Source organism: Nestor notabilis, unplaced genomic scaffold (genome assembly GCF_000696875.1).
Source record: "Nestor notabilis isolate BGI_N333 unplaced genomic scaffold, ASM69687v1 scaffold5794, whole genome shotgun sequence".
Taxonomy (NCBI): Eukaryota; Metazoa; Chordata; class Aves; order Psittaciformes; family Psittacidae; genus Nestor; species Nestor notabilis.
Genome location: NW_009926767.1, coordinates 39,540 through 59,917, shown reverse-complemented (window position 1 = coordinate 59,917; position 20,378 = coordinate 39,540). Strand labels below are relative to the sequence as shown.

At 35.9% G+C, this 20,378-nt stretch overlaps 1 protein-coding gene across 1 annotated transcript in view; it reads left to right on the top strand.

Moving 5' to 3' along the window:
• Positions 1-20,378, top strand: part of ADCY2 (adenylate cyclase 2 (brain)) — a 163,516-nt gene that overhangs the window by 110,910 nt on the left and 32,228 nt on the right. The window contains exons 14-16 of the mRNA XM_010013721.1: positions 272-369; positions 7,033-7,117; positions 17,480-17,617. Coding sequence (XP_010012023.1) covers positions 272-369; positions 7,033-7,117; positions 17,480-17,617 — 321 coding nt within the window. The remainder of the gene's footprint in view (positions 1-271; positions 370-7,032; positions 7,118-17,479; positions 17,618-20,378) is intronic.

Sequence of the window (20,378 nt, the reverse complement as noted above, 5' to 3'; positions counted from 1 at the left end):
GAAATTAAGATAGTCCTATTCTGCAGAGGAACAAGACAAAACCATTTGACATGGTTACTTAAGCTGTTCTTCAAGAAGTAAAAGATTCAATACTATGCCTGATAATGCCTAGTCCTATGTGAGTGGATCTGGAAGTCATTGAACAATAGGAAATTTTCTGTTGCTGAAGACTCTCTATACATATCTTCATCTTTAAGCTGAAATTTCAGTTGAGTGATACTTTATCTGCTTTGGAAATTGTGTTTTTAACATTTGCTTTTTCTTCTTTTAGTATCGAGCAACTACTCTCCCTGCATTTAAGTATTATGTGACTTGTGCCTGTCTCATATTCTTCTGCATTTTTGTTGTGCAGATTCTGGTATTGCCAAAGTAAGTGCTATTTAACATGTACTCATTCCTATGTATATTTGCTCATTAATGTGAAAAATAGAAATGTATAAGTAAATAATTTTGGAATTATCAGACTACAGAGCTCAATTCCTAGAAATGAAATTGAACCGAGAACATTGTGGATTTCAGCCCATTTTCAAAGTTATGCTTGTTTCTAATCTTGAATGCTGTAAATAGTATGGTGCCAAGCATTAGTATCAACTCTTCATTCATTTTAGTTTTTCCCTCTGCATTTAAAAATGTGTGATGATGACAGGAATGAAATCCATATGTATAAAGAAAAAGTAATACAAGCTATAAGTTGGTGCAACTAAAATTACATGTAGAGTAAGTATGACAATTGGACATTGAAGTGGAACAAAATTGCAGAATTGGGACTGTGATTAAAGGAATATATTTAACATATTACTGTGATAATACTGCTCTATTCAGCATGCAAACAGAGCATTGCTATTCATAAGATGTCTCTTTTTAAAACTAGTTTTAAAATATAATCAGTTGCTGGAATGATTATTTTCATCAGAATTTATATATTATGAGCTAATTTATATTTGTGCATATAAATCAGCTATCTTTCTCTATGTGAATATTCCAGAAATGCTGAGAAAACTGGAAGACAGTTGCACTAAATAATATTTTATTAGACTTCTTAGAATAAAAATTTGCTGTTGATTGTTTACATAGTAGAAAGTTGATATTTGTTTTATAGCAATTGTTTCCAAAGCCAACACTGTATATTCCCTGTGCTACAGTATTTCTTAACTCATAGTCTCTTCTGTGCAGGAGTAGTATTTATAGCCTCAGTCTTGCGCTGTAGTACTTTCTCACATTTTGATTCAAAGCCAGAACGAACTGTTAGGTCATTATAAATTGACTTTCCATACTGTAGACTTGTTTTATAACATATATAAAGTTTTATGGGCTTCTGTTCAAATGTTACGGCATTTTCTTTGCGAACAGTTTCCCAGCTGCTTTCTAACACAGAGACATAAGCTGCAAAAGGACACTCTTCCAAGAGTTCAGCAGTAGCCTGTATGTGGTTCAGTCTGATTTTATGTATTACTATAGCAAAATATGAAATTAAGGCTCATGACTAATTTTATTTGTAATTTTGTATAATGGGTATATTTTAAAAGTTCATACTGTACTGTGATTCGTACAGGAATTAAATCAGGGAAATCTGTGGTTTGTGATATACCAAAACCCAAACTTAGATCTAAAGAGTCCCTTCCAGCAGTATGATTTATGAATCTGATTCTATGTTTTGATTTCAGTCATGAAAATTAATCTAGATTTATCACCTATCATATATGTAGTAAGATGCTCATTTTGTGATATCCTTATGTATCTTAAACCAATTGTGAAGCTCATTAAAATACATCAGCTACTTGGAATTAGTGAACTCTAGGGAGCTGTGTTCACCTAAGGAAAGTGACCTCCAGCTTGTAAAAATATATGCAGATATTACATGATCTCTTTCTAATATCAGAGAAAAATACATAAGATTTTTCATTTTTATTACCAAAATATACATTATCTTTTGTTCCTTTTATAGGGATGCATATTAAATTGCAAAAGCAAGAGTGTAAAATAAGATTTTACTAAGATGAATGGTATTCAGCTTCAAGGGATCTGTGGATTAATTTAAGAGATGCAAAAACGGAAGTCAGAAAGGCAGGGTATTATACAGGCATCTGCATCTGTGCTGGAAAACTGGGAACATTGCAAGTTAAAAAAAATCCTCAGAAAGTTGAGAAATCACCAGTGTATGTAGTCATTACAAATGTAGCTTAAATTGAACTACGCCAGTGCTGCAAATGTTATTTCCTTCTAGCAAAAGATAAATAATGAATAAATAAATCATAGCGTAGTCTAAAATTCTATCCAGCCTTTTTGGTTTATTCCAAAAATTCTACAGGATATTTAAATGGTTATCTAATGAAGACATGGAGATAAACTACATCTGTCATTGGGTTTTATTGATTCACTATTCCATTAATCTGGTTTTGCAGCAGTGTAATATCATTGATTTCTGTGCAGGCACATCACCCGCTACTTTAAAGTAGATGTGGAGATATTTGATGACTAATATCCAGCAAGTTGCAAGTGATAAGTAATGTCTCCAAGATCACTTAACATTTATTTCAAGGCTAAAATAATCTATTAATGTGTTAATTTTCCTGGGGTCAATAAACCGATATGGTGTTTTTGGAATAAACTTTATACAAGTTGGTAAATTCAAATTTAACCCAAGTAATCAATATCTTGGGGAGAAATGTATCATGAAGAGTAAGTCTTTATTAACATTAAGATGACAGCAAATCTTGATCATTACATTTCCTTGGAACAGGCCTTCGGTTTCTCTCTAGCATTCTTGCTTTACCTAGTGACAGAAGTATGTCTAGTAATTCACAACAACCCTATGTTCTTTATTTAGGGAAGCTATGTTCTTTATTTAGTGAAACAGTCAACTAACATGAAATTGATGATAGTGTTATTTTTTTAAATACAGACTAGTGAACTCATGAAAGTGTACCCCTGTTGAACGGGATTTACTTGTGCTATTTGAGTAAAGGATTTGTTTGGAGCTGCATTTAAGATTCTTACTGTCTTCAGTCCCTGAGGCTGCTGTGTTTAAGAACCTGTGTCCATTTGTCCTGAGTCATGCCAAACTAACAGTCATCTTGCTCTACCCATGGAAGGTGGTTAGGAGGGCTTAATATAGTATTTACAGTCAGGCAAAGCTAAATTTCCTTGTCGAAAATGCAGTAGTTTAAAGCTTTGTCTGAAAGCAAGTGTGTAAAATGTAAGGCAGTTTAAAGGAAAGAAAACCACCATTACAAGCTTTTTTTCTGCTGTGTCTGATTTAAAACAAACAAACAAACAAAAAAAAAGAACCAAACCTCAGGTGGAGATATAATAGTCAAGTTATTTTTCTTAATGCTGAAAGTGCCATACAGTTAGTCTACATAGCCATTGAATCTGTCGATGGCTTAGTGAAAGCATCAGTCAAATTAAGAAAGAAATAGCTACTACTAAATGCCAAAAAAAGTCTGAATTCATTATTTCCTTGTATAATTGTCATTTGTAATTGCTTCATTATGATTTAATCACCTCAAGAGAATTTGCAATCAGATAGCTCAAAACATGAATGTTAATTACCTGGCAAGATAAGGAAATTCTCTACATCCCATTAAGGGACATGTGCCATAAGTCACATCTTTTTCTAAAAGTTACAGAAGTATAGAAAGAACACATACTTTCTCATTTTTTTAGTATCTTTATCTTTGTAACAAGTTTTTATTTTTTTTTATTTTTCAGTTAAAATGTTACCAACAAGACCTTATAGCAGCCTTCCAGTATCTGAAGGGGGCCTACAAGGATGCTGGGGAGGGACTCTCCATTGGGGACTCTAGTGGTAGGACAAGGGGGAATGGGTTCAAACTTAAACAGGGGAAGTTTAGATTAGATATAAGGAAGAAGTTCTTCACAGTGAGGGTGGTGAGTCACTGGAATGGGTTGCCCAAGGAAGTTGTGAATGCTCCAACCCTGGAGGCGTTTAAGGCCAGGCTGGACAGAGCCTTGGGCGACATAGTGTGTGGTGTCCCTGCTCATGGCAGGGGTGTTGGAACTAGATGATCTTAAGGTCCCTTCCAACCCTAACTATTCTATGATTCTATGATAAATAGGATTTTTTTCCCAATCTCATACCACTGGATAAAAATGAATTATTCAAAACAGATATTTACTGATGAAACCAGAAAAATATGAAAAGGATAGCCAAGATCATAAATTATTTAGACTTCCAAGTATCTGAAGCCTAGGAAGTTCTCATGTTGTTTTCTCAATTTTAAACTGTCCCTCCTGTAGGTTATTGTCAAGGGTTGTCCTGTCAGGGTTGCTGCTACAGGGGCACTGTAGCAGAGAGCAGACCTTCAGAAATTAGGTCATTCTTTTGAAGCATGGGAAGAGGCAGGTAAAAAGGTCGGCTGTCTTACGGGATCCTAGGGGCTCTTTGGACAAAATGGTTTGCCCAAATCTGTCAGTGCCATGCGTCTGGTGACTGTGTTTCATTACTTTATGCAATAAAGACAATTATTTACAGATTACTGTAAAGACCTGTACTGTTTTGCATTGTTGCAGTGACAAAAAAATAGATGCATGTTATAGCTTTCCTGTGGTCATTGCCTCAAATGAGGCTTGTTTATGGTGCTACTTACATTTTAGTATTTTGCTTCCTGTTATAGCATTTTCATCCCACTTCTTTCCTTCTAGGAACAGCATGGAACTATTTCAGCACAGCTTAACTGAAACAGAAGTCCTGCTGTTCCCAGAAAAGAAGGGGGTGTAGGGAGCAAAAGTCTTACAACTTTTTTTTCTCTCTGTATTTACCACTCAGATCTTTTCCTTATCCTCCATCCTTTTCTCTTTGTCTTGATAATTAGACTTTTGTTGCTTTGTAATTCTTTTTCTTGTGCTACCTCAATAACATCACAGTCAAGTAAAACAGCTACAAAGACCTTTTGTTCTTGCCAGTTGCCCATGTGATTTAGAACTCTTCTCATAAGCTCTCTTTATGCTGTGTTAGTTTTATTTCCCTTGCTCTCCAGTTTCTCTCACAAACATTATTTCTTCTTCTACAAGGATGCACTCCAAACTTGACTCAAAGCTATTCTTACATTGAATCATTTCTTAAGTTGTGCAGGCTTGTTTTTTGTATCCATCATATCAGAGAGTTTGAAATGGAGGAATGATTACTTGAAGCCTATTGAAGGACAAATATGAATGGAAGTGTTTATGCATGTATGAAAAATAACTGCGTTAATTATATTCCTTTCTTTCATCTCTTCTGTGGCTTACTAGTTTTTAAATTCCAAAGGGTGGAGACTAGTTTTACATATTCTGATGTACAGCTTACCGTCTTAGTCTCGCTGCGAACATGTATTCGTAAGAAATAATAATTTTCAAATAACTTCAAAATGAAACGTTATTTCAAGATTCATATATGTTACAAATTGCCAGTTGTTTGGTTTTCATCAGCTGTCACATCAACCCAAAGTCTGATTAATACATGCTATGGCATGTAAGAGGTTCTCCAAATGATTGGCGTGGAAACTCATCAGTTACTCTCCAGAGTGCTTTTAATGGCAGCAATATGGCATGAAATAGGTTTGTGAAGTTAATGCTTTTTTTTTCTTTCCTGAAAATAGCTTTTATAACTCTCTGGTTAAAATGGATCGGAATGTTTTCCAGTATTTGTACATAATCTAAGGAAACTGATTCAGAGTTCTACTAAATTTTTAGTATTATAGTCTCTAAAATGCATATATTTGAATTCACATGGCATTTCTAAAGAACAGAGATGCATCCTTTTATTAATAATGTATTTTAATTCTGAATCACACATTTATGGAGGAGCTAACTTAAAATGTAACATTTATTGTAGTTTTGTGGGAAAAGCAAGGGATCTAAAACTTGTTTCTAAAATGTCATTCCTATATTTCTATCATATAAGGTTTGATAAAATATTTGCTGGTGCTCCAAGTAGTTGAGAAATAAATTTTTAATTCTGTCAAAGTGTCAAATCTGTGGTTAAAACTGAAATTAGATGCTCAGGTGAGGGACTTTGTAATGCCATCTAGTTCTCTTGCTTAAACAGCTCAGTTGGCCCAAAGCTTCTGATCTCCTCTTGGCATTCATTAAACATAATTAGTTTTCCCTAGGCAGCCATGCTAACTAGCTCTTGTACAGTGCCTGAAGGAGCAATTATGCTCTACTGTGGTATTCGGAGAGATTCCCACATTCGCAGAGTGAATGCATGCACGGATTGTTATTGTATCCCAGTTTTTGTTTATTGAGCATCCAGTGATGCTATTTTGGCTAGATGTTTTTATTTATGACACACAAGAAAAGGATGAGCTAGAACACTAAGTAAGAATGATTTCAGGAAGAGTCTAGAGATTACTCAATTTTTTTCATTTAAAGTCTGGTTTTGTTGTTTGGGGTTTTTTTTTCATGTTTTTTTAGTTTTATTTCCTATCCTGTCCTCTGACTCTACTGGCCAGATTTTTCAGAATTGTTGGATCCCTAGCCATTCATGAAATAGCAGGCACTATTTTAGGGCCCTTGCTGTCTGAGAGACTACAACATCACAGATATCACAGTTTCCATCTGCAAGACACTGAAAACTGAGCATCACTGTCCCATGCTATTGCTTTTCTACCGCTGGGGAGAATGTACAATACCAAAAAGTTTATTTGGTATATCTATTAGACTCTTAAATTATTATAAAATCAACAGCATAAAAATAAAGCAATAAGGATCTTTTTTAATACAGGCTTTCTAAAGTAAAAGCAAAACATTGCTGCTGTTGATGCACTCTGTCATTTAAATTATGTGTGGAAATTATTACCTTCTCCTGGTAATAATTTTGCAGTCAGAGGTAAAGCCAATTGAAGCATTCCTGAGTTGAGAAAAAGGCCTGTCATTGTGGTAAGGATTAGAACTGTTTTTTCACAATGTTGATGTTTGGAAGATGCAACTTGCACATAGTAATTTGTAGAATTCTCAGAATTATACACAAAGAAAGGTCATGCTACAGATGAGTAACAGAAGTTAATACATGTTTTCCTTCTCTTGTAGAACATCTATTCTTGGAATTTCATTTGGGGCTGCGTTTCTCTTACTTTCCTTCATTTTGTTTATCTGCTTTGCTGGACAGCTTTTGGTAGGTATTTAAGGAAATGTAATCCAGTAGTTAATGGTTTTTTTTAAATAAAATGTTCTGATTTTGCCAAGTCACTCTGCCTTTGCAGGGTACCAGTTAAATGAGAAAGGCTTGTATGCTCAGGCTTCTGAGAACATTGTTTTGTCCATGTTAACTTACTGTAAAATGTCCTCATTTATCTGAAACACAGAAGATGCCAGTGGAGTGACTGTCTACTTAGACTGATATTCTATTTCCTCCATGAAGTTGGAATCTCTGAGAGGTTTTCATTTTTGTTTAATTGATTGTCATTTCAAAAATTTTTGCTATTGTGCTAACAGGAGGTGACTCATGAGTACTTTAATTTGTGGGGGCAGTGTATTTGTTTTAGTCTTTCTGAGTTTAGACACTATTTTGCGATAACTAATTTGATATATAAAAATTTTACAGTAAAATTTTACAGTAATTTTGCTATTGAGTGGTCCAGGTGTTACTGTAGTGCCTATTAGTGTACCAAATAATATGCTAAATTTGAGAATTTCATTTGATTCAAGACTTGGGCAAACATTTCAGCTATCAAAATAGTAACTTACAAGTGTTATTGTCCTCCAACATATAACTCCATCTAGAAGAAGGTATTTCAGGATTTGTAAGAAAGTGAAGGCAACTTGAATTTGGCATATAATCTGGAGTAAAACTATCTGTATACTTGTCACTTAATCCCCACTTCTTCTCTCTTTTTACATCTTTCCACAAAATCTTTTGTCAAAAAGCAAAACATGCACATGAGAGACAATTACATCACCATGCGGTAAAACAGTAAGGAAGGGTGACCTGGCAGTTAAAGCAAGAAACAGAAAAGTGGAATTATGTAATTATTCCCTCCTTCTTTGTGAGGATTGTAATTAACCAGGACCTGTTTCTAAGAAAATGTAATTAATGTACATTTCAATTGTCTTTCCAATACGGTAGAGGTGCTGCCACTGCTCAGAAATTAATGTGAGATGTAATGCAATAGCATTTTTAAATATTTTAAATCCTTGGAGTGGTGTCCTACAGGTATTGCTATTACTTCACAGCAAAAATTAGTTCTTACGTAAAGTCATACTTGATTGCTGTTTGTTACTGACGTAAGAGTAAAATGATGAAGTCACAGCACTGTTGTTGAACAAGCAAATTTAAAAAAAAAAAAAAATCCTTCAAGGAAAATACAGCCTTTTTCCTGTAGGAAAAAGAGGTGACGATGAAATTGTAGTCGATGAGAAGCTTGACATGAGCCAGCTTCAGTGTGAGCTTGCAGCCCAGAAAGCCAACCGTATCCTGGGCTGCATCAAAAGAAGCGTGACCAGCAGGTCAAAGGAGGTGATCCTGCCCCTCTACTCTGCCCTTGTGAGACCTCACTTGGAGTATTGTGTCCAGTTCTGGTGTCCTCAACGTAAAAGGGACATGGAGCTGTTGAAGCAAGTCCAGAGAAGGGCCATGAGGATGATTAGAGGACTGGAGCACCTCCCGTATGAAGACAGGCTGAGAAAGTTGGGGCTGTTCGGCCTGGAGAAGAGAAGGCTGCGTGGAGACCTCATAGCAGCCTTCCAGTATCTGAAGGGGGCCTATAAGGAGGGACTCTTCTTTAGGGACTGTGGTGGTAGGACAAGGGGTAATGGGTTCAAACTTCAACAGGGGAAGTTTAGATTAGATATAAGGAAGAAGTTCTTCACAGTGAGGGTGGTGAGTCACTGGAACGGGTTGCCCAAGGAAGTTGTGAATGCTCCAACCGTGGAGGTGTTCAAGGCCAGGCTGGACAGAGCCTTGGGCGACAGTTTACTGTGTGGTGTCTCTGCTCACGGTAGGGGGGTTGGAACTAGATGATCTTAAGGTCCTTTCCAATCCTAACTATTCTATGATTCTATGAAATGGTATCAGGAAGTGCTGGGACACACTCTCCTGATGCTTTTATTTATAGTGAAGCTTAGGAGGAATACAAACATTTTTTTTCTGCATTTAAAGGGATGGCTAAGCAAATATCCCAGGTCAGCATTGAGGGGTCATGCCACTTGAATAATATCTAACACCTGTTTTCAATGCTGGTTTTCCTACGTCTTGTATGTACCATAAGTACTTCCCAGTAATGGAGACTTTTATCGCATTTCTGTTGACTGTTTAGATCATGTTCTGACCTAAACAGCTTGAAGAGGCGCTGTATATGTCTGTCTTTATGAGTTCAGCTGCTGTAATGCAGAATCTATGCTGTTAAGAAGGCTTTCAGTAAGTTATGACGATAGTTGATGCAGCACTGTCTTTCCTTCATGAGCACGGTTCTGTAAGGTGATGGATGAGAGGCAGCTAACAAAACAGGCAGTAGGTTTACCTTTCCCCTGTCCTCAACATTTATTACTTCATGTAAAAAATGCAAGTGTTGGTTTTGTGGCTTTAACCACAGTGAGACCCTATGTTATGCTTCAGTGGCATATCCATTTCAGTATCTGCAGTATCTGTAAATGCTTTCTTTCTAGAAGAAAAAGTCTGAAATTCCCAAGCAAACAAGTATTGGTATCTTAGTTTTAACACTATAGTCAGTGTTAACAGAAATCAAGCTTTATCGTCCTAATCCAAATTGGGTTTGGGTTGTTTTGTTGGGTTCTTTTTGCCAGTGTGGGTTCTTCCCACCTCTTTTTCTAAAGCGGTAATTTTGGATTCCCTTGCAGAATGCATGTAGTCAATGTGGATGCGCTTCTGTGTACCTGCTACAATTATAGGGTATAAAATCACTAAATAACTCTTCTAAAAATAACATGTGTGTGAGATTTTTAGAGGGGGACGTCTAGTGCCAGCAAGGGCAGCAAAATCAAAGTTCAAGTTAGGACAACTGGCTGGCACTGCATTATGTGCTTGTCTCATACTTAGACACTTTGACCTCAGTCTTCACTGACACCACCGCAGAGTAAGTCACATAAAACCCAACTTTGATCAAGTTTCTCTCTATGATTTTCAGTTCACTGGTAAATAAAAAACCCAAACCAAACAAAAAAAGCCCAACAACATACAGACTGTAATGCTAAAATTACTAGCTCTTATGGAATTTAATTAAAATATCGTGAGAAGAGATTTATGTTTTCTCTTTTGCTCTGAGTTTATTATTGGTTGATTTTACTGTTCAGCAGCGCTATAGCACAGTCCAACTCAATCTGTTATGGAGTGATAATATCAGCCATTAAATAAGAATAGGAATTTTTCCATCAAACTATATGGCAGAGTGGTAGCACAAATAACGACCTCCAGAGCCTGCGTTTGTGGCATGTCATCACCTGCTGTCTTGAACAAACAGGCTGAGGGCAGGGAGGGCTGACCGTTCTCATAGAAACAGTCATTTGCCAATAGATATTAAACCTTCACTAATCCCAGCTAAAAGTGGCATCTGTCTTGAAACTTGAAATGGATTTTTATCTTTTGTATTCTAATTTCTAATTACCTTTTTCTGCCTATGCATTTTTTTTAAGATAATCACAGTACTAAGAGCCAAATTTTAAGATTATGAGTATGTTTGGTCTTAAAGATCCTTTTTGACTTCTATTTTCATATTTTAAATGCAGGCTATTCTTTTTTATTAATCTTGAATATTTTCTTTGAATTTTTACTTGAGAGGTTTCCTTCCCAAATTGCATGCAGATAGAGGACAGTGATTGTCCTTTAGCTCATATGTTTTCTGTCTCTCTTCTGTTTATCTTAAGTTTATACTAGTTCTTAGAATTAGTGTGAAATACCGTAGAACTGATGACTGTTAGACGTGTTTTACCTCCTGATGTGAATGCAAGAAAGCAGAGATCTGGTTGCCTAAATGATACCCTGGAAAATGTAATGCAATCGATAGAAAAAAAAAAAAACCCACAGTAAACATGTAAAGGAAAGATCTCAGTGGTAGCTGAGGTAGTTGGCCAAAGAAGTATTAGTCTCAAGCAGATGTTCTTTGTGCTTTGATTCCAGTAGTGTCTCAAAAATTTCTTTGCATTACCTGGGACATGCGTGCACTTAACTGATGCCACATACTTTTTGTGCCAGTTATTTTCCATTAATATGAAATGGTTTTTATTGCATATGTTAATATCTTGCAAACCTATTTAGTTACTTCAGCTAACAAGAAAGATTAGAAAAAAAACATTTCTTTCCTTCCATCTCATCTGAACATGCTGATAGTCTCTCTTAAATAGCCAAAAGAACCATGGAATGCAGAACATAATAGCAACAAAACAATCATCAGAAAATAACTGGATCCAGTTGAGAAATATGTTCTGATTTGAGGTCACTGGTGCATGTAATGAAGTGCAGGCAGTATGTGAGGTGTCCTGTCCCTGCTAGAAGAGAGCATGTTATTTATTAGTTGCATTATACCATACCACTGTATAAAGAGTGATACACAGTATTCACCTTTGTTGGTAGGGATATGTATTTTATTCTAAAGCAATTGGCACTGGTATTAACAGTCAGAAAGACTGTGCACACTTAAGATGCTTAAAAGCTCTGCAAGTACAGGAATATCAGCACCAGCACTACTTGGAAATTATTTTCAACCTGGTATCTTAACTCTGATGTGAGTGTCTCTTAATGCAGGTACAAATGAGAAATCAAGTCCCTTCAGTTTCATCAGTAGTAAGGCTGTACTTGTTAATTAAATTAAAACAGGGATAGAGTAAGTCAGGGAGAATGCAGAGAGGCACTTCGGCACCTACAGCAGGGTTCATGAAAGAGGTTCATCAAACCTAAAAGTCATTCTGATGAGTCTCAAGCACAGCCACTGGAACAGCAAATCCATCATAAAAATCCTTGTCCTTACTCTTTCTTGAGTTACATATTTATGACATGCTATGTGATTGTGACCAACTGGAGAAATTGCCTAACATGGTGAAAAACACAGGTTGCTAATGTCTGTTATGCCAGTAAGTTCTCTTTTAATATTTTTTTTTATGAATGAGACTATCTTGATTTTTTTTTAATCCAGAAATGGTGCCTCTTAGTATCTTTTCCCAAGATGAGATCATAAGTTACCTTCAAATAAAGAGATACCCAAGTGTGCTTCCTAATAGCAACAGTCCAGTAGGCAAATAATTTTCACTACAGTTAGTTAACAAGAACAACAAAAGCAGAGAGCATCCAGATTATTTTGAAGGTTCTTTTATATGTATTTGCCTGAGATGTGAGATCCATGATGTGTAAGTACCACAATATGGTTACTCACCAGGGCTCCTGTTGTGTAAGGCAGTTTTTGGGTGGTAGTGTCTTACTTGGACACCAAGGCTTGGTCAGCATAGAACTCCTTCCTCTAGTTCAGTGCGCTGAGCATTGTCTTTAAAAAGTCATTCAGGTTTGGTCTTTCTCAAGACCAGTGGCTCTTTAAATATTTCGTGTGAAACAGAAAAACTTCAATGCAAGGGACTGAGAATGTCTTTACCTTAAAATAGCATATAGCACAGCAACTGTACCTCTTGAATGAGGAAAGCAGCACAGGCAGTTCCAGGACTGAATGAGTGCCTAAAGGCATCTTTATACAGCTCACTGCTGTGTTCTTTCCTTTAAATGAGACAGATGAAATGAATGACATGGCCATTTAATCAGAACCCTTTGTGAAGGATAATACACACTGCAAAGTATGGTGAACTTAAAAATGTGATACTGACTTCAGATTTTCCTGTTATTTCTTCATTCTGGATTCTAGTTTTTGTCAAACTACTTGTATCTAACATAAGTTGGGTAGATTCCTCACCTGAATGCATTTGGTATGATTCAAAATGCTTGGCTTAGATTTACAGGTGCCACCATGGAGTTCAAAAGTTTGGTGTTACAGTACTCTTTTTAGAAGTACTTTGGTACTTTTTACCAACAATAGGACCATTAGAGAGTATGTAAAGTAAAAGCTTGTGTCTCTATACAAAAATCACCCTTCTCCAAGCTTAGGTCAGTAAAATCACTGTCAGCCAGTTATTTGTATTTTAAATATGGTGTCTTCAAGTCTGAGTGAAAAGGAGCATTTGAAAAAAATCTGAATTTTGTTTCTCTTTGTAACATCAGTATTTGTAAAATATTAAGTTGTATTTAAATGCAAAATGAAATTAACAATAACAGACCTATAGAAAATGCTATTCACTGGCTTTCTGTAAATAAGAAGTCTTCAGTCAAGGTGTTCCAACCTCTGCCAACATGTGAAGAAGTGTGACAGCTCTTGTGACACTGTCTTTCATCTACAACATAGCTGTCACAATTAATTCTCGCACCATTCCTTGATCTAACTCAGAAAGACAGCATTCATTTTGTTAATGCTGAAGCAGGTTTCTGTGTGTGGAAAGACAACACAGGATACATTTTAATAACCTGAATATTCAAAATAAGTTATTACTCACTATCATGCTGAGCTGTCATATCAGATTTAACATGTTCAGATGAAAAGGTAATACATTAGTCACCTTTCATACTACAAATACCTATTATTTCTAGTTGGTAAATGATAAACACTTAACCATATTCTGCCAGCTCTGCTTAAAAAAAAACATAGAGGCTAATGCTACTGAGATCTGATGTCTTAACCCTTCTTGCATGCTTTCTAGAAATGATTACTTTCTTCCTTTCATCTCATTCTCCATTTTCTTAAGAAAATTGCAAATGAGACATAACATTTACAAGAAAAAGTGTTTGATGTAGGCTAGGGAATCAGCAAAATAAACCTGCACAGTTCTGCTATTAAGAGTCTGAATTGAATGATCATCCCATCACTCCAGTTCTGCTTACAGGAGTTCCCTAAATTTTCAGCAGTACTGAACTGCTGCAGTTGTACTATATATGGACAGGATTTAGACTGCTCAAAAGTGAAATGAAGTTCAGCAAATCCGTTAATTCACAGTGCTCAACAGTGTATTCTTTCATGTTTTCTAAGGAATTTCTACTAAATGGTTTAAAGATTTTTAGTGTGACTCGGGGTTTTGTCACAAATTTTCCTTTCATGAGCCTCACTGGTTTAGCCTCTGTAGGCTGCTCTTTTCCATTAAAGAGACTTGTCATCTATTTGATAAATAGGTGGGCATGACAACTATTCCAAATAAACACTGGTCCTTCCCCTCCAGAATTCAGAGGTGTGCATTAAACAGCTTGGTAAGAAATGCATCAGTGAGTTGTGGTGTGCTTCTGTTTTGCAAGGGGAAATAACAATCTACAACTTCATTTTTGAAGTTGCAGTCTAATAACACTCAGATTTTTCTTCAGGTCAGAGCCAGCAATATCTGTAATTTTAGCAATAGCAGCTGGAAGAATGGAATCTCTTTACTGATTAATCACACTGTCTGAATGATATATTGTTTCCTGAAATTTATTTTATTCTCTAGAGCTTTTCTTAGTGAAGATTTACACAGAAAATGGTTAGAAATAGGGTTTATGCAATAAACTCATTTAGACAAATGTTTATATGCAGCTGTTTCCTCTCATCCCCTCTCTTCTCCATTTACCTATGCTTGTTCTTCCCCGATCCACATTTATTCCTCCCTGTGTCCATCCCCTAAGCATCTTGTAAGTTTTCCACATACACACAATCCCCTTAAAACATGCCATGTTTTACACAATCCCAAGTTTCTTTGTGCTGCATTGCAGCAACATCTGCCCTGTGCCTGCATACTGTCCTTTTAGGCAGTAATGACCATTAGCATGCAGGACATCAGAAACCTGTGGCTGAAGCGTTCTCCTTCGATGGTCTTCAGGGCAGCAGATTCATTGGCATCAGTTCTCCACTGATTAGGTTACTTTGGTTGCACTATCTATCATTGTCCTTTTGATCATCACCAGATCTTTGTTTTTAATTTGATTAGTCTTTAGTCAGATAACCTAAAGCCAGTAAAATTCACAATAAAATTTACCTGGTTTAGGCCAAAAAATTTATTTTCATCATTAGCTTCTTTTCTTGGAATTTTTTATCCTAAGGACTTTCCTTGACCCTGTAAAATAATTCAGAAAGGAGAACACAGCATACAATTTTATCTATATAATGTCTTATCCATTTTTTATTCCTTATAGAAAGGCACTAGGCAGTGTTCCTGCCTAGTTTTGTCCCTTATGCAACTTAAACTATTCCAGCTACTTCTAAACTTCCAAGAAAATCACAGAATAACGTAGATGAAGCTGTAGTAAAGCTCCATGTGTGCTCTATCTAAGACAAAGAGTAATTTAAGGCATGATTTCATGACTGGTTTAATTTGCCATAAATGCATACTCCCTGACTCACAAGGTTTTAAGGTGACTAGGCAGATAACTGAGTGATGCATTTTCACACAGATCCATTCCCTGCGTCTGGCTGAATACTGAATACTCCCCTTCTGTAACAACAGCAGCAATCTAGGCTTTGTGCTTTTTATCTTATTAGTGGGAAGGATGACAAAACCTTTCTAAAATCTACATATGGATTCATATTATCTTGAAATTTGTTATGTATTTAGGGGTGGAGAACAATGTTTGGCAGTTCAGAAAGCACATTAAAGGGAGTTTCTGGCTCAAAAGTGCAAGATCCTTGAGTTTATGTTTTGGGGGTTTTTTAATATGAGGGAGTAGTAATGTGTATATAAAACTGCCTATTTTTATTCTTTTCTTCTCCATCCTTGAGATTCCAATTATTGTTTTGACCTTCCTGAAACTGACTTCATTCACTCAGAATCTGTCTGATGCAAAACTCCCTATCATAAAATGAAGCAAGATGTAAAAGAAGTTCTATCTATGTAGTGGACTTGTCCAAATAGTGTGTAATTAGGAGGGAAATAGTTATATGCAGTATGAGATAACAGCACTCCAGTAACTAAGGTATAATACAAACCACTACTGCTACCAATAATAATGATAAGAGGAATAACAAGGGGAGAGGACACAACCACTCACCACCCGCCGACCGATACCCAGCCCGACCCGAGCAGTGATCTGGGCCTTCCGGGTAACTCCCCCCAGTTTCTATACTGGGCATGACGTGCTGTGGTATGGAATAGCCCTTTGGCCAGTTTGGGTCAGGTGTCCTGCCTCTGCTTCCTCCTGGCTTCCCCTCCTCTCTGGCAAAGCATGAGACTGAGAAAGTCCTTGGTCAGAGTAAACATTACTTAGCAACAACTAAAAACATCGGTGTTATCAGCATTGTTCCCAGACTGAAAGTCAAAACCACAGCACTGCACCAGCTACTAAGAAGGAGAAAAAATGACTGCTGTAGCTGAACCCAGGACAATGACAAAGACCTTCATGCAAGCTACATCACATGTTGGGTAATTGTATAGTTCAGCGAGATGTGCCATAGCTATCAAACCTGAACTAATAAATAAATGCTGTAAATTAAGTCCTATATTTGGTAGGTTTTAGTGCTTGAGTTCTCACTTCAGAGACTTTCTGTGCTCATATATCTGCTGATTACTGTGTCTGGGGTGAAAACAATATGTAAAGTGATCTCTGTTAATATTAAGTAAATAGAGAAAACAAATTGATAAAAAGCAAATACTTTTGTGGGACTGTTGAATTCCTTCACTTTTCACAGCCTTTTTCTTACAGAGCTTTCAGTAAAGCTGAATTTGACATTTGGAAAGGGCACAAGATGCTTCTAGGCAAGCTTATCTCCTCATTGCTAAATTCTGGGAAAATTAATATTTACTGCATGTGCCACAAATTGTTGTTTATTCTGTGTGAGCATCTTGTGCCTCTGGGCACTATGCATGTATGAATGGAGGCTTTGCAACATGTTTGTGGAAGCAGGTTAAATGAGTCAGTTTTTTTATTGTTAATTTTTGCCACTATATAAGAAAAACTTCAATTCACTAAATACTCTGTGTCAAATTGTAAGTCCGACTGTTGTATGAAATGCCTATTCGTTTTCTAGATAGTTTTAGGGAAGGTTGATTTATCAAACAAGTCTCCAAACAGATGAAACAAAACCCAGAAATGCCACTATTTTGTAGATTGCCAGGGATATACCTATGTCATTACTTACATTTTGAAGTTTCCAGAAACTACTAAATATTCTCTTTCAATTGAGGCAGGGAAGGTCAGTTTGTTTGCTTGGTTTTTACTAATATTAGAGGTAATTACATTGCTGACAACTCTGTATTTGCTATTATTAGCAATATAGAATGAATATTTAATAAGGTACATGCAAATTATAATTATTTAACATAATTTATATTATGGCAGATATGTTAACTAAATTTGCATTTAGTTTCATGTATAATCGTGATCTGTTACTCAGGAGAATATAATAGTTAAATACTTCTGTACAGTGTTTCAAGATTAATTGCCTTCAACCTTGAGCCTTCTTAATTCTACCCTTGTTTTTAGTAATCAAAAATACTAAAGCTATTTTTGTTTTCTCTTTGTTAAACTCTTTGCACTTAGCAATGTAGCAAGAAAGCATCAGCTTCATTGATGTGGATTCTGAAACCATCTGGAATAATTGCAAACCGTCCTTGGCCTCGGATCACTCTTACATTGACAACCACTGCTATAATATTAACTATGGCTGTATTCAACATGGTAAGGCGAAAAGAAGTATTTTTTTCTTGTTTGTTTTGTTTTGTTCAGTATTTGTTGAGATGTCAAATTTATGGCCCATGGCTGTGCCAGGAACCTATATGATAATGATTGCCAGGGACAAAAATTTAAAGCAGAACAACAGAAAACATATAACATATAATATATAATGGGGACCTCTGCAAACATGATGCTCAGCAAGAGCTCAGATTCTGGCTAAGTTTATTTAAAAAATACATAATTTATGAGAAATTAAAGGTAGTTAAATCCCAGGCTTGAATTGTTCAAATACTTTACTTGTCTATGCATTGCTTAGAAAAACAGAGTATTGCTCAGAGAATGAAGTATCTCCTTCACAGGATGTGGGGAAGACTGCGAAACTATCTAAGCTTTATCCAGATTTGTAATTCTCCTCTGCTGATCACAAAACAATCATAATTTAAATATGATTGAATTTCTTGTGCTTGTCTTTTTTTCTTTTTTTTTTAAAGTTGAATAAGTCAAAGTTACATCAAAACTTCAAAATACCAATCTACAAATTTGTTAGGGCTTTCCTCTAGTTTGGCCATTTTAACCTGTGCTTTTCTTTTCTGCACACAATCTGTGTAATTTTATTATTCTTTTGTAACTACAGCAAATACAGAGTAGATCTGTCATAATCTGCCTAAATCCTTAATCTTAATGTCCTCGCTTATTCTGAAAGATGTGTTGGCTAGTAGGATGAGCAGTATGTGTGATCAGAAAACTTCCTTTGCTTTGTCCTCTTGGCTGAGCCTGATTCTGTTTGTAAATCTCTGAAACCTGAGTGTTCCAGCTCAGTTCTGTATCTGCAAAATGGGAACTGTAGTATCTATTTAGGTAATGTTTTCATTCCAACATCAGTGCATAGATATTAGTCACATTTTAAGTGAGTGAGATTTGCGCTTCAGCACTTCCTTTGAGTTGCTGGTACTTCTGTTATTTGAGGTTCGTAAAGGACTCAAATGTTGGTAATACCTACATTGTTTAATTTGTTTTCCCACTACATTTCAGGGGAACCTTACTCAACCATTGTTACAGTAAGTACTAGACTTGTCAGAACAATGTAATGATGTTCTGTGGGCTTTCAGATATGAACACTTGAAATTTCTGGTGAACTTTTTCTCCATTTTGTCTATTAAATGATCCTAGTTTTGTTTTTGTTGTTTTTCTTTTCAGAAAAGTAGGTAGTTTCCTTTCTTTCTCCTGCGTTTTTTTGTTTTTTTTTTTTAGGGAGAGGAGATAGATTCCAAACAATTCCATGTTCAAAATTTACAATTCAGCTAACTGAATTTGATATTTAAGGTTAGCAGAGGAAAAACTCAAAGAAATAGTGGCTGGAAATGAGAAAATAAGACCACTTTTCATCAGTGAAGGCAGTAAGCAATGGAAACAATTATTCTTAAAAGCTGTTGATTTTTCATCACTTCTTGTCCTCAGCTGAAGACTGTATGCCTTTAAGAATCATAACCTTTAGCCAAGCAAAAATTCTTTGGCATACTACAGGAAAAATCCCAGAGATGGAGTTGCTTGTAAATTGGAGATTACATTAGACTTTCTCTTATTTTGAACACTACAAATATATAAGAAGAAATGAAATAGCCTGTTTCAGTTTAAAGCATACTTTGAGTTAGAGTTCGTGCAACCATATTAAGTTAAAAAGTGTAAAGGAAGAAATGGTCAGCAACTGTGTTTTTCTTAGACTGAAGTTCTACTATTGTGTACAGCCCACTTCAAATTTGGCCTTCAGCTAGTAAAAGACATTCTAGCAAAAAAGCAGTTGTTTAGGATATCATTTTTAGAAAAAAGATTTTCATTTTATTGGTTCATGTCCATTTTTATGTGGACTAAGTGTTACAGTAAAACCTAATAGGCTGTATTTTAGTCTTTGTACCTTATCAGTAGTGACTGCAGTGTTACAAATAATAATGTTCCATGATATTCATGAGATGATAATTTTAAGTACAATTCCCACCTTGAAACTAAACCTTAATAGTTTGACTAGCAAAATTACTTTAAATGTGATTGTGAAATTTGCATTTCCTTAATATTAATAGCAAATTGTGGGAGAGACTCTGAAGTATCATTATTATATCTCCAAGCAACATGTACTTAATAGCAGAGTCCATTAACTGCATTTATTTCCGTGAACTCTTTCAGTAGAAAAAGGCGAAATGTAGCCATTAAGATTTAATGGAGATAAAAAGCGTCTAACCCTCCCACACCTAATAAATCATAATTAAGATCAAAATGTCAAATAAAACTCAGCCTTTATGGTCAAGGGACACTAGAAAAGAGTGGGGGTGCAATTTTATTTCAAATTAGCTGTTTCAGCAGACATCTGAATCTAATCTTCACATCTGAGACGTATATAATCATGATCAGTGGAAGGAAGTTAAAAACCAGGTAATGTAACATAAATATCAAATACTACTTAGCTGAAGGGAGAGGGTGACTAATGTTGCTTCCATTGAGAATTAGATCTGGTGCTATATATAGACTAGGGCAACAATAAGTGGCTGAGGTATAATGTTTTTGTGAAGCTGGCCTGTATTAAACTGAGTATGAGAATGTATACTGCAGGGAACAATCCAGACATCTCAGAGAGACAGTAGGGACTGCATGACTGCAAAGGGTTAATTCTTGGAAGCTAAATGAATGACTGTATACAGTACGTCAAATGATTGTACTTCACCATCCTCTGGGATTCGTGTGGTCTTGAGGAACATGGAATGATAAAAGAGAC